Here is a 13,049-nt window from a genome sequence, read left to right as displayed (position 1 = left end):
GCTTCTACCACGGAAGGACCGTGGATGGGGAAGGAGAGAGAGAACAGAGCACAGCAATGGCGCCCTGGGCCCTACCAGGGGCCTGGGGATGGGAGGGCGCCCCTGCAGGGGCCCCACGAGGTGGGGGTCCCTCAATTCGGCCCTGCACATCCACAAGTGGGAAGAGGCCTCAGAGTGGAAGGGGGCGGGCCAAGGTCAGCCCAGCGTCTGCCGCTCTCACCTGGTTCCAACGTGCTAAGGTCGGCTCCAGCCCGCTGGCTCTCCCCACTTGTGACCTCAGAGCTGGGCAGCTTGGAGCCAGGCCCAGGGCTGCCCAAGGGGCAGAGAGATAAAGTGCACGGGACGCTGGGGCGCGGCAGTGTCATGGGTTGGCTGGCGGGGGGCTTCGGGGTAGGCGAGTGGCAGCAAGGTGACAGCTTGGCAGGGCCTACGGTGGCCGGGGAGGGGGTGCCCTTGGCTGTGGGGGTTAAGGCAACTGGCTTGTGGGCAGACTTGGGGGTCTTCTCCTGGGCGGGCTCCTCCAGCTCCGGGAGATGGTCCTCAGGCTTCCGCTGTCGGGGTGAGGGAGAGGCTCAGGGCGCCATCCCGCGGGGTGCGGGGGGGAGGGGATTCTGGGGCCGCGATGCAGCAGAGGGAGGGAGGGAGCACTGCGTCCCCTCTGGGTGCGGCCTGGAGCGGGTACCTGGCCGGGAGCCGCCCGCTGCTGCTGCTGCTGCTGCTGGAAGGCGTAGAGCTCTTGCTGCCGCAGGAGTTGGGACCGCGAGTACACTGGGAGCTGGCTGGGGGGCTGCACGTGTGAGGCGGGGCCCCGGCCCCCGTACATGGGGGGCCACAAGGAGGCCTGGTCCATGACGTCGGCTGTGGGCAGGGCCAGAGGAGCCATCAGACCCAGCGGGGATGGGATTCGGGCAGCCCCCCAGCCACCTGAGGGCCTCACCCCCCACCCGCCCACTGTCCCTCCTCCCTGGCAGCTCCTCCACCGGCCTGCCCCGTCCCCCCGTGGGCTGCTCCCTTCCTCAGACCTGCTTCCAACACCTCCGTGTTCAGGCAGCCCGCCCAGGAGGCTCTTACCAAGTGTGTGGGGGGCGGTGTGGGGGGTGGGCTCCGAGGGCAGGATGACGAGCTGTGCAGGGCTGTCCTGGGACAGGGGGAAGACGGAGGGCATGGAGCCTGGCACGGAGGTGGAGAAGCCTGGGGGCAGGTTCTGGTGCAGGGCAGGGTGCCCAAGGCCTGGGGACACAAGGCACAGCGGTAAGGCAGAGTGGAGTGGGGAGCCCAGTCTGCCAGGCCCTGAGCTCTCGGGCCTCCCGCACCAAGCCAAGGGCCGCTCAGCCCCATGCCGGCCCTGCCCCACGCCCGCGGACTGCCCCCTTGCTTGCCGTCGGAGCACTGACCGTAGGAATGGCCCCCCATCCACAGGGAGGGGCTGCGGGTGCGGGACAGCCAGGGGGGATGGGCGGGGTGCGGGTGGGAGGCCGGGTCCCCACCCAGCTGGCCGGTCTGCAGGGAGGATCCGCTGGCAATCATGAGGTGAGGGGCCAGGTCCCCGGGGCAGCCGCCCGACGGGTGGATCCGGGAGAACTCCAGGCGGTCCTTGTTGTCTCTGCGGGTCACGGCGGGGTGGGGGGGGTGTGTGGTGGGGCTCAGCACGGCCACTGGCCACCCAACCAGCCCTTCCACCCCATCCTGATGACATCAGTCTTGGAGGGAGGGGCTTGGAACCTCGTGGGGACAGCCCAGGATCAGGTGGGCCTTGGTGGTGGGGGTCTCCATCCCAGCCGTGGCCCTGATAGCGGAGGGAAAGTCAGCAGAGCTCCCCCACCCCCAACAGGGGCAGAAACCCCAGCAAAGCCCGGGGGACGGCCCGTCAGGCTGCTCTGTCCCAGAGCCTCGGTCCTGCTCGCACCCGGATGGTGGCCAAAGCCCCGTCCTTACGGCAGCAGCAGCTCCCGGCCAGCGAGTCCCAGGCGGTCCTCAGGCAGCCGGGCCCTTTCCTCCTCCGCCTCCAGGTCCAGCGCAGGGGTGGGGCGGGGCGGGCCGCCTGCTGCACGGGGAGGAGAAAACAGAAGGCTCGAGGGTCCGGGTGGCTGGGGAGCCAGCAGCTAAAGCAAACAGGGACCCCGCTTCGAGCCACGGGGGCCGACGAACAGAGGGATGGGCTCTGCTGAAGGCTGGTGCAGGGCGTCGGTGGCCCCGAGGGATGGGGGCGGGCCGGCCAGCCCTGCAAGGGACGGGACCGCCGACGTGGGGAGGGGACAGCAGGAGAGCCCAGGGCCCATGCCAGCTAAGCTTCAGACGGGCACGTGAGGGCCGGGGAGCCCCACTCCCCACCTCCCTGCCCACCAAGGGGCCTACCTTTGAAGGCAGGGGCTGCCCGGCCCTGCCGCCCGGTGTTGGCACCGTAGGCCGTCTCCGGCCGGCTCACCGTGTCCTTCTGCCGGGACAGGGCCACCGCGATGCCCACGGGCGGCTGCCTCACTTCTGCATCGCTGTGTGGGGTGTCGTGCTCCCGGCTCCGGGCACAGTCGGGCCTCTCGGCCTCGCTGGGGGCCTGGGCGGGGCCTTTGGGGGCGGGGAACTTCATCTCCTGCTGGGCACAGCTGGCCTTGAGACCGCCCAGGCCCACGAAGGGCGCCTTCCGGCCGGCGACCAACGCTTGGCTGCTGTACTTGAGCAGGCTCTGCATGGCCGAGACCTCGTCGGGTGGCACGGGCAGGTCCTGGGGCAGGAGGCCGGCCTGCTGGAGGCCGCCGCTGAAGGGGTCCAGGTAGGCGCCGCCCTTACGCTCCTCGCCCACGGCCATGGCGGAGCCCTGGCCCGACTGGATGCTCCACGGGGGCAGGTGGGGCCCGCCGTAGCCCAGAGAGGACAGTGCCAGGGACTTGCGCTTGGCCTCAGCCCCGCTGCCGCCCCCCGGCTCCCCCTCGGGGGTCACCAGGTGCTGCTGATGCCGGATCCGGGCCACCTTCTGGGCCCCAGGAGGGCCTGCGGAGGTCTTCTCTAAAGTGCAGCAGGCCTGGGGGACCTTCCCCCCCAGCGGGTCGGGGTGGCCTGGCCGGGCACAGTCCTGCGAGTGGGCGGGCAGCTCGAAGTAGCCACTCTTGTCCAGACCACGTTTGGGGAGCGTGGGGAAGGGCGTCTCGGGGCCTGTGCTGTTGAAATACTCCAGGCCCTTGAGCCGGGGGTTGGGCGCAGCCTCGAAGCCCCCAGGCCGCCGTTCGCCCTTGCCCTCGGCCTTCAGCTGGGTGTAGGAGACCCCATAGGGCACGGCGTGCTCAGGGCCCAAGGCGCCATCCAGGTGCCGATCTTTGCCCTCACCTGCCACGGCACAGGCCTCAGCGGCCTGGAAGGGGCGGCTCTTCTCAGCCAGGTGTCCCACGGAAGGCACGAAGGTGGGCCCGCTGGCCTTCAGGTCTCGGGGAACTTTGTCCTGCAGCGGGCAGAGCCCATCAGGGCCCGCGTGCAGCGGCAGGCAAGGGAAGGAGCCTGCGGCCGTGCTGAGGGGCGGGGGCGGCCCGGCGGGCAGGCCGGACGGCACCGTGTAGGCCACGGCGTGGTGCAGCATCTGCCGCCTCTCCAGGCACTCGCTGAAGGCCGGCCCAGGCTCTGCAGGGCCCGCTGCCTCCTTGGTGCAGCGCCCGGGGGCCGCCCCCGCCACGCCGGGCCGCACCAGCATGCCCCCTGCGCAGCCGGCCGGTGCGGCCTTGCCCATCTCACCGTTGAGCACCTTGGTGTTGAGGAGGCAGGAGGCGAGGTGCTTGGGGCGGCCCTCGCAGGCTCCGCGGGGCGCGACGCTGCCCTCCTTGCAGTGGCCGTCCGCGGGCACGGGCAGCCCCAGCTTGTGCCGCTCCTTGCTGCCGTCCTCCTCGGCCGCCGGCCGCTCCTTGCCCTCCGCGGCCTTGCCGGCCTTCTCTCTGCCCAGCAGGAAGCGGTCGAACTCCTTGGCCCCCTTCTGTAGGGGGCCAGCCTCGCCCCGGTCGCGGCTGCAGGAGCCAATGGGGTGACCGGGGGCGGCCCGGGCCACGCCGGGGAAGCTGTGGTTGGCAGGCAGGAGGGTGGGCTGGGGGGGCAGGTAGAAGTTATCTGCATGCCAAGAGAACCGAGGTCACTGGGAGGGCTGGGCCGGGGGCAGGAGAGGTCAGACCCCCCACCCCAACACAGGCTCTAAGAGCCTCTCCCCGGCCAGCAGCTGGCAGCGACCCGCGGCGGATGTTGCCGTGAAACCACGTGCAGTTCCCCGCGCTCGCCACGCATGAGCGCACACGTCAGAGCACGGAGCCCACTCACGCACGCGACCGCCCGCCTGGACTCGGGCGTCACCCCAAACCGAAGCTGCGCTTCCCCTGAAGGTTCTCACAGGCGTGCAGCCCCCCGGAGACAGGAGCGGCGAAGGGTCCGGCCCCCCCGCCCGGTGCCCAGGAGCACAAGTGGGGGAAAGGCAGGAGCAAGTGGCAGCGTGCGCAGACCAGGTGCCCCCCCTTCCCAGGCAACGCCGGCAGAGTGAGAACCGGGCCGGTCTTCACAGCCACTGGAGCCTTAACACTGGGCAGGGCGCTGACCCGCCGCCGTGGGTGGGCTACGTGGATGGCGCGCACGGCAGGAGAGAGCCTGCGGCCTGGGGACCGCACATGGATGAGCACCGAGCGCTGGGCTCTGACCAGGCCCCCATGAGAGCTAAGACCCCCAGGACAAAGTGAGGCCTTGTCTGATGATAGGGCCCTGGCTCCTCTGCACGGTAGTCACCATGGGTACCTCTGGCTGGGGCTCCAGTGACGGTTCAGACGAGAAGTGGCCCCGGCCGGCCATCGCTACTTCTAGCCTGCTCTCGGCTTTCGACAGCCCTGCAGCTGGAGGTCCCTCCAGGAGCCCCGGCCCCCTTGCTGGGCTACGGCTTGCTGTCCAGCCCAGGCCCTGGGCCAAGCTGGCCATACCATCCCTGGGGGTCCCTGGCCAGCCCTGGGGACACCCACTACTCCCAGAGGGAGGGCTGGGCTCCTGTCTCCGGGGAGCTAGGGGGCCACCGTCCTGCAGGCAGACAGGGGAGGGCCTGGAGCCCAGAGGGGCAGACGAGGGAAACAAAGAAACATTTGGAACTTGTAAAACTGTCCTCAGTCGCAGAAGTTCCTTGTCAATTTCCTGCTAATTAAAACAAGGGGGAAGAGGGTAGCCTGGGTGAACCCTGATTAGCTTGATTTCCGAAACCCAAATGTTTGGATGGGACGCTGCCACAACGCTGAACGCCAAGAGGCCACCAGCGCTCGGGATGCCGGCGACCCACGGCTGGAGGGGAGTTTCTGGGCTCTGGTTCAGCCCCTACAGACGCCATCAAAACAGCTGCACATGTGGGAGTCTGGGGGACCAAGCCCGGGGCTTTTGGGGGGGGCTGACCATGCCCTGGGGATGGGGCGGGGGGCTTTCCCGGCCCTGTCCACTGCAAGCAGGGTCTCATCTGCGTCAATCCCCACCAGCCGGTCCAGGACGGGGTCAAGGCCGCGGTTTCCGGACCTTGGCCACCCTGCCAGGCCCAAGGCAGCAAGACACACCAGTGTCCTAGAACGGGAGGCTCTTCGGGAGAAAGGGCTGGGGCGGGGGTAGAAGGACACGAGGGTTGGCTGAAGCCTCACTCTCAAATCTGCCACGCTGGGGTCGTCTCGCTAGGGTCCCCTTCCTTGCCTGAGATCCGCTCTGGCACATTCTGACCTGACCACTACCTCCTGAAACCCTGCCCGGCGTCCTGTCCACCACGCCATGGGCCTGCGGGGGCCTCCTTGGCCTCCATGAGAGCCCCAGTCTCGGGGCTCCTGGGGCTCCCCCGAGGTGCGTCTATCCTCACCCGGGGGGCTCCCCTGGCACCGACCCCCACCACGTGTGCTCCTGGATACCACTGGGAGAGTCCTTCTGTGTGGGAGGTGGCCTCCCCCCTCCCCCTCCTCCATAGCTACACCCCTCCCAGGGTCTGGCCACGGATGGGGGTTCATCTAGGACCTCCTGACCCTCACACACCAATTCAAGCCCGTGTCATCAGAAACACGTAACCAAACCAGCAGTCTCCCTGCCTGTCTCCTGGGCACCAGCCCAGAGAGCCCTTTCTAAAACCCAAATGAGAGGCCAGTCCCCCAGGGAAAACTCTGCAAGACAGGCCACGAAGGTCTGCAGCCGCTCCCCACACCTGTCCCTTCTCTAGGGGCCACACCTCCCATGGCCTCCTTGACAGGGTTCATGCCCTGGACGTCGGGCCTTTGCACAGTGTGTGTGCGTGTGCGTGGGACAGCTCGCATGCACGTGCCCTCCCCACCCTCCAGGATGCCCTGCGCCCCAGACCCCAGCACGGCCCCAAGCCAGCACTTGCCTTTTTGGGTTCCATAGAAACGATGTTGCCCATAGAGAACATTGCTGTTTCCATGGTGATCCAAGTGGCTCATGGGTAGGAAGGTGGATGCCAGACCCCCCGAAAATCTGGGGTACCCTGGAGCTAGGGAAGGAAGGAGACTGGCTGCAGAGGAACGGCCAAGGCCCTGGCCCACTCCGGCCCTGACCCCAGGGAGGTGAGAAGCAGCGGGCGGCCCAGGGGCGACGCCCTGCCAGGCTTGGTATGTCCTCTGCTGGCGGGAAATCAACCCATCAGCACAACGCATTAGCTCTGGCTAGACCAACACCATCCCTCCGGTGCGGTACAAACTGAATTGCTGATGGGCTGAGAGAGGAGGGTGGACGGTGGAGGAGGGGCCCGTGGTGCCTTCCCCAGCTGCCCACGGCGGCATGGGGGCTCCGGGGCCGGGCAGGACAGTGGCCCTGGAGAGGCACCCTGGGAGGACATGCACATCAGACACGGCCTCAACTCCCAGCCAGGACAGCCGGGGCCAGACGCCACCTTGGCCTGCGCCATCCAAGCTACCGGGCAGCTCCGGGGTTGGGCAGTCCACACCATGGCCGAGGCCCGTCTGGCTGGAAGCTGCCGGCCCTGTGGTGTCTCCACTGCCTGGGCCTCCTCTGTGCTCTGAGATCTACGGAGGGAGCTGGCCCCCAGCCCGGAGACCCTCCCTGGCACTTCTGAGTCATGCCTGGCAGGCCCTTCTCTGTGCCCCTAGGGCCTAAACTGTCCTCTAGGCCTGGCCCTGTCCTGCCCCGAACAGGAACGCCTGCCACACCCTGTCCCCCATCCCCCACCCCCGCCGGTCTTGGACCTTGGGAGTTCCGGCCACCTGGTACACACGCACTGCCCCCAGAGGGATGAAGACAGACAGGAGTTAAGCAAGGCCTGGGAGGCCCTTCCTGGACCCCTGCCCCGGCCAGGCCCAGCTGTGTCTGCTGGACGCCCAGAGTCTCCAGGCACCTTGAACGTGGCTCTTCACCGCTGGTGATTCCCGACCTGGCCAAGCAGGGAGGGGTGGCGCTGGGGACCCGTACTGGGAAGCCAGGTCACCTGCTGGGCCAAGGCAGGAGGACGCAGTCTCACTCTGAGTCGCGCTTTGAGCGCACGCTCTGAACACTTTCTCCGTGGAAAGCTCTGCAGGAGTTTCTCTCGGGGACACCGGGATTGTTGTCCCTGGAGGGACCAGCTCCTGGAGCAGCTTTCCGCCCTTCTGGGTGGCCTTGGCTGGCGAAGAGGGAGCCGCCATCCAGGGGCTTCCCCAGAGAGGAGCTGCTGCGGGGCCCTGCAGACAGCCGTCCCGGAGGGCAGGAGAGGCCGGGTCCCCAGGCGAGTGCCTGTTGTGGCCGACTCCGGGAGCCACACACTGGGGGCTACATGCTGGGGCGGGGGGGGACAGCCATACCCCTCAGAGTGCGTCACGGGGGAGTCCCTTCCTTCTCACTCGTCCATTGTTTCCCAAACTGCACTTATGACCGAACCCCTCTGCGGACCCAGTGAACATTGCTTGTACCGGCTGGGGGCTGGTACGGTACCGGCTGGTGGCTGGGCACTCCATGGGGTACCCTGAGGGAACCACCTTTCCAGAAAGGGTGGGGTCAGAACCACAGGACAGTCCTCCAGGCCCCCATGCCCTAGTCTTCAGGCCGGGACATTGGCTCATGGCCTGAGGCGGGCCTGGCAGGGCTGCGGGAGGGATAGGGGTGGAGGGTCGGAGCCGGGGTCGGGGAGGGGGGCTAGACTCTAGGTCAGTGCTGGGCCGCTGCAGCTGCACGGGGGTGCGGGGCAGTCCGCAGCTCACCGTGAGCGTCAGGGGTCCGGGAAGCTCCTCGCCAGGCCTGAGGCTAAGGGGGAGCCGTGCTGCCGCAGGGCAGGCTGAGAATGGGTTGCGGGGAGCAGAGCTTGGACTGGAACACGGCCAGCATCGAATGGGAGCCCTCCGGGAGCCCCCGCCGGGATCAGGCCCCCCTCCAGACCCTAATTATGCCACCGGTGGTTCTCTGGCCTAGCGGGACTGAGGTGAAGCTGTGGAGTCTCCTCCCCCATCCCCACGGAATGTTCTAGGCAGATCCCACAAGCTTGAAGCACCCCACTACACCAGCCCCATCTGCAGGCTCCAGAACAGTCCGGACAGAGGTGTCCCTGCTTAAGGCTTACGTCCCCAGGCTCATCCGAGGGCTCGGGAAAGGTGCCAGCAGCCACCGCGGCCCGTCCCCTTCCAGCCCCTCCGGCTGAGGCAGGGCCGGGTCCGCAGAGTCCAGCCAACTGGCCTGGTTTGTGTGCAGAGACGCATCTGGGACAGCTGCTCCCCAGATCGCACTCAGCTCCTGGAGGCCCTGACAACAGCCGCAAGCCGGGGCCGGGAGCCGTGGGGCGGGGGCCCGGGTAGGGGGGAGAGGTTCAACCACCACAGCTGTCCCCTTTTAATTGGCTGCTGTTAAATGTTTTACGGGCCTCGTTTTGGTAAACAGAAGTCTGTAAATTCCTCCTGCCCAGAACCCGTTTCCCGGGCGTGGACCCCCCCTCCGTGACCCCCGGGGAGGTCTGGGCCTGCTGCCCACCTGCTGCGTGGTGGCACTGTGAGGGTGCCCGCAGTGCGCAAACCTGTCCTTCCGAGCTGGTGGCCGTCCAAGCGCAGGGGCCCCCTCCCACCCCCAGCTTGCCCCTCAGACACCCCACGGGAGAATTCGGGGGAGAAGGAAGAAGCAGCAGAAGGGCGCGGACCTGGGCGGGGGAGGGGGCTGCAGGGGATCGGGGGCAGGGGGCTCCTGGCCCGGACACAGAAAGGTCCCTTTCTTTCCCCCAACACGACCATCCTCTCTGACCTGAAGAAAAGAAAAGCCGATTTTACACAGCAGCTGTACTGAGGGGGCACCAGCCAGGGCTGCCGTGGCTGGGACCCACAGCCGGGTCCTTGAAGGGGCTATGCGGGGGACAACGTGGGGGCTGTGGTCATCAGCAGGGCTCGCGAGGCTCGAGGCGCAGGGAGAGGGGAGGGGGCTGGACACCAGGAACCCAGGACCAGAGCTCCTCAAGTCCAGACCCCTGCAGGGGACAGCACGGTTTGGGACCTCCTTCCCGGACCCCTTGTACCCCTTGGGTTTGGGGCTACTGTGACCACCTTAAGGGACAGGGGGCACATGTGTGTAGAGAACAGCCCAGGGTGGGGGGACCAGGCCCCAGACCTGTCACTGGGCTCCGACTGCCCTCGAGGCCCCGGAGGGCCTTGATGAGCTCTGAGGAGGAGCCCCGAGCCTCAGTGGGCATCTCATGACTCCACAGGATGGAGGACACCCTGCATCCTGCCCCTGCCACTCTGAGCCACAGGAGACTCAAGCCAATCCTGTGACATAAGGGACAACGGGGCAGAGGGTCAAGGCTTCACCCGATGGAGGCAATGAAGCAGACAGAGTCAGGCCCTGGGCAGGGGCAGCACCTTCCAGGTCCCTGGGCTGCTGGTGGGCAGAGCGACCTCACACTGAGCCCCCTCCCGGGATCCCCTGGGCCTTTGCTGGCTGTCCGGGGAAGTCGGGGGTGCTGGAGGGACATGTGGGGAGTGGGCAGCCCTCCCACGTAGGGGCTGCCCAGAAGGCAGGGTCTGACGCCCAGAGGGAATAGGAAGATAGGCAGGGACACTTTGTAGGGGACACGGGCAAGAACTATGGAGCTGGGGGCTTCTCCAGACCCTCCCCCAGTGAAGAGGCAGGTACCTGGGAGGACCCAAGGTCTGTTGCAAGCTTCTGAATCAGAGAGGAAGGAGGGGGGCCCTGCACCCCCATGTCTGCCCTCCTCTCCAAGCGGGGCCACTCAGACCACCCCACAGCACCTCCCTGCTCCTGGGTCTCACCACACTACTTCCCCAGCCCCCTGACCTCCCAGAGACCACCCTCCTGGGAGGCCCCGGGCCCTGCTCTCGCATCTCTCGGGAAGCCAGGTCTGGGGGTGTGGGGGCGTGTGGCCAGGCAACCAGAAGACTGGGCTCTCTGGGGGAACTGCCCCCCAGCCCAGGCCCACAGAGTCCAGTAAACTCTTCTGGGGGCCCCGACCACCTTCCCTCCCCCAGGGTTCTGCCTTTCTGCAACAGACGCCCCATCCCCCAGGCCACCCTGACAAACAGCAGGCTGTCTCCCTGGAGGGTGACCCCTCCCGTATCCTGAGGCTCCAACTGCTGGAAAGTTCTCACCGACTATCAGGCCTCGAGCTGTGGCTGCGGGCCACCAGGAGAGTCCCAGTGTCTGACCCCGAAGGCAGCTCCCCACAGCACGACCCTGGAGGGCCGGCTCTGAGGAACCCAACTGCCCATCTGGCCAATCAGAGGCCCTGTCTCCTCTGGGCCAGACCACTCTCGGGGACCAAGGTTCAGCAAGGGTCAGGGCCTCCAGATGGAGCCCCAGCGGATGTCCCACTCCCACCTGCGGATCCCACCTGCCCCGGGACGCTCCCGCCACACAAGCCCAGCTAGGGGTCCTGGCCCCATGACTGGACGCTGGCTCTCTCCCTCATAACACCCCTCTCAGGGGGTTCCAAGTGTGGCATGCAGGTCTACTAAGTGACAGCGACCCCCCAGAGTGCTGGGTTAAGAAGGATTCTGAGGGGTGCCTGGGCAGCTCAGGTCATGATCTCAGGGTCCTGCGATCAAATCCCACATCGGGCTTTCTGCTCCCCCCCCCTCTGCCTACCTCTCTGCTGCTTGTGATCTCTCTCTGCCAAATAAATAAATAAAATATTTAAAAAAAAAAAAAAAAGAAGGATTCTGAGGTTGCAGCCACACGCACCTTGAGTGCCACGACTGACTAATAACCTCTGCCCTGGGAAGGGGGGGCATGGGCAGTGAGCAGGAGATGTGCCACCCCTGCTCCAGTGTCTGGGAAAATAGCCTCGCAACAGCCCCTCCCCATGTCCTCCCAGCTTCCGTCCAGAGGCCCCCTCACACTCGGCGGTCGGACCCGTGGCTGTCCAGGCTGGGCTTCCAGAGGGAGACCCCTTCTCCAGGATGGAGTGGGCTTTGGAAGCTCAGCCCTCGGGGAGTGCCCATACCTCGGCCTCCCACAGCTGGGTTTGGGGCCTAAATGTGGGCTCGTGGTGGTTCCGGGTTCATAGCATCTGTTAACGTCCCGGTTCAGGTGCCCCCCGCTGCCCAAGGCGCAGGGCCTGGCAGCGCCCGTCTCGTCCCAGGCCCAGAGCAGTGCTAAGAGCTGGGGGAAGGTGCCAGGCCCTGAGCCTTGGGCGGCTCTGGCACGAAAGCAGCGGGCGGCCTGCCCGGGATCCAGGCAGTGTGCGGACAGCCCGGGCTCCTGGCGCGTGCTGCCCCGAACATAGATGCAGAGCTCCCTCAGAGAGGGGCGGGGCCTGAGGGCCTGGGAGGGCTGGGGGCAAACTGGCATGACCCCCATAACCTTTACTGACATCCCCCAGGACAACCCTGGCTGCTCCGAGGCCCACCAGGGACGGCCTACTTGCCCTCTGGAGGGCTCCAAGCCCCAGGGTTCGGGTGGCTTGGCCACAGGCGGTCATCGAGCCTAGAGGATCCTGGGGGCCACGAGAACACCCCAACCCAGCCCCACCTACAGTTGTGCCGCAGACAGGTCGTCTGCCCGGGCAGTGACATGGGGACCTCTTCCCAGCCCAGATGGTGCTGTCCTCACCCGTGTTCCCACTACAGACGTCAGCCCAGGAAGCGGCCTAGGCCCTGGCCCAGCAGTGGACAGCTGCTACGGGGGACATGGCAGACAGAGGGGTCACCGGCAAGCGCTCAGGGAGGCCGCTGCAGGGCACCGGCTGGCCAGCAGGCTGTGGGAGACTGTATCACGCTGGGTCAGGAGGGCTCTCCCGGTCAGCCGTATGCATATGGGGCAACAGAGGCCCAGGGGTGCCATGGCTCCCCAGCCTTTCGGGACCCACTCTTGAGCAGTGAAGGTGACCCCTGCAAGGGCCGGGGCCTTGGGGCTGGTCCAGCAGGGTCCTGAGCACCCCCTGCCCCCCCACGGCTGCCCGGGCACACACACTGGCTGGGTCCCCGCAGGAGCTGGGAAAGGGGGTGCCCATCCCCGACACGAGGAAGGCGGAGGGAGCCAGGGCTGGGGGGACCTGGGGCTGCCGAGGAAAGGGGAGGGGTGGATAGTCTCTCGGCGGGGCTGTCTAGACTCAAAGCCCGCCACGCACTTTCCCCGGCCTGTTTCCTCCCCTGTAGGATGGGTGAAAAGCTGCCCGCCTCCCACGGTGTCACTCAGAGAAGTGAACAAGGCAGGTGCCATCCCTGGGCCAGGGTCAGCACAAAACGCCATTATCCTGAGCACACACGTGTGTTCCCGGCCTGACCTAGAGCCAGGGACAGGCCCTGGCCTCCCGCCCTCAGGGCCACCTGTGGCGGCAGGACCCGGAGCAGCGCGAGGCAGGCTGGATCGGCAGAGTGACCCTGCCCGGGACTAGCCTCGCAGGGGTCAGGCGGGGACCTGTACCCTCAGCAACCAACTGCACAAGTTAGGAGCCGCGTGGAGGAAGCCTGCCCGAGAGCCAGACTCGCGCCCGCCGCAGAGGCGGGGCGGGCGGGCAGCAGGGGACTAGGACCCGCAGGGGACAAGGACCAGAGCAGGGGGCAGCCAGGGCAGAGGACCCCGTCAGGGTCAGGGAAGGCCACGCAACAGCCCCAGGGATGCTCTGGAGGGGGTCCGAGGTCCGC

General features: G+C 67.2%; 1 protein-coding gene across 1 annotated transcript in view; it reads right to left on the bottom strand.

Annotated features, from left to right (window-relative positions):
• The window catches only part of LOC111160280 (BAH domain and coiled-coil containing 1), a 55,058-nt gene that overhangs the window by 14,981 nt on the left and 27,028 nt on the right, over positions 1 to 13,049 (bottom strand). The window contains exons 3-9 of the mRNA XM_022523217.1: positions 6,350 to 6,472; positions 2,356 to 4,083; positions 1,936 to 2,044; positions 1,395 to 1,603; positions 1,072 to 1,230; positions 683 to 858; positions 221 to 551 (exon numbers count right to left, since the gene is read on the bottom strand). Of these exons, the coding sequence (XP_022378925.1) occupies positions 221 to 551; positions 683 to 858; positions 1,072 to 1,230; positions 1,395 to 1,603; positions 1,936 to 2,044; positions 2,356 to 4,083; positions 6,350 to 6,472 (2,835 nt within the window). The remainder of the gene's footprint in view (positions 1 to 220; positions 552 to 682; positions 859 to 1,071; positions 1,231 to 1,394; positions 1,604 to 1,935; positions 2,045 to 2,355; positions 4,084 to 6,349; positions 6,473 to 13,049) is intronic.

The sequence above is a fragment of the Enhydra lutris genome, unplaced genomic scaffold (genome assembly GCF_002288905.1).
Source record: "Enhydra lutris kenyoni isolate GAN:26980312 unplaced genomic scaffold, ASM228890v2 scaffoldscaffold75, whole genome shotgun sequence".
NCBI lineage: Eukaryota > Metazoa > Chordata > Mammalia > Carnivora > Mustelidae > Enhydra > Enhydra lutris.
The sequence above is the reverse complement of the archived record's forward strand: the minus strand, read 5'-3'. Positions and strand labels throughout refer to the sequence as shown.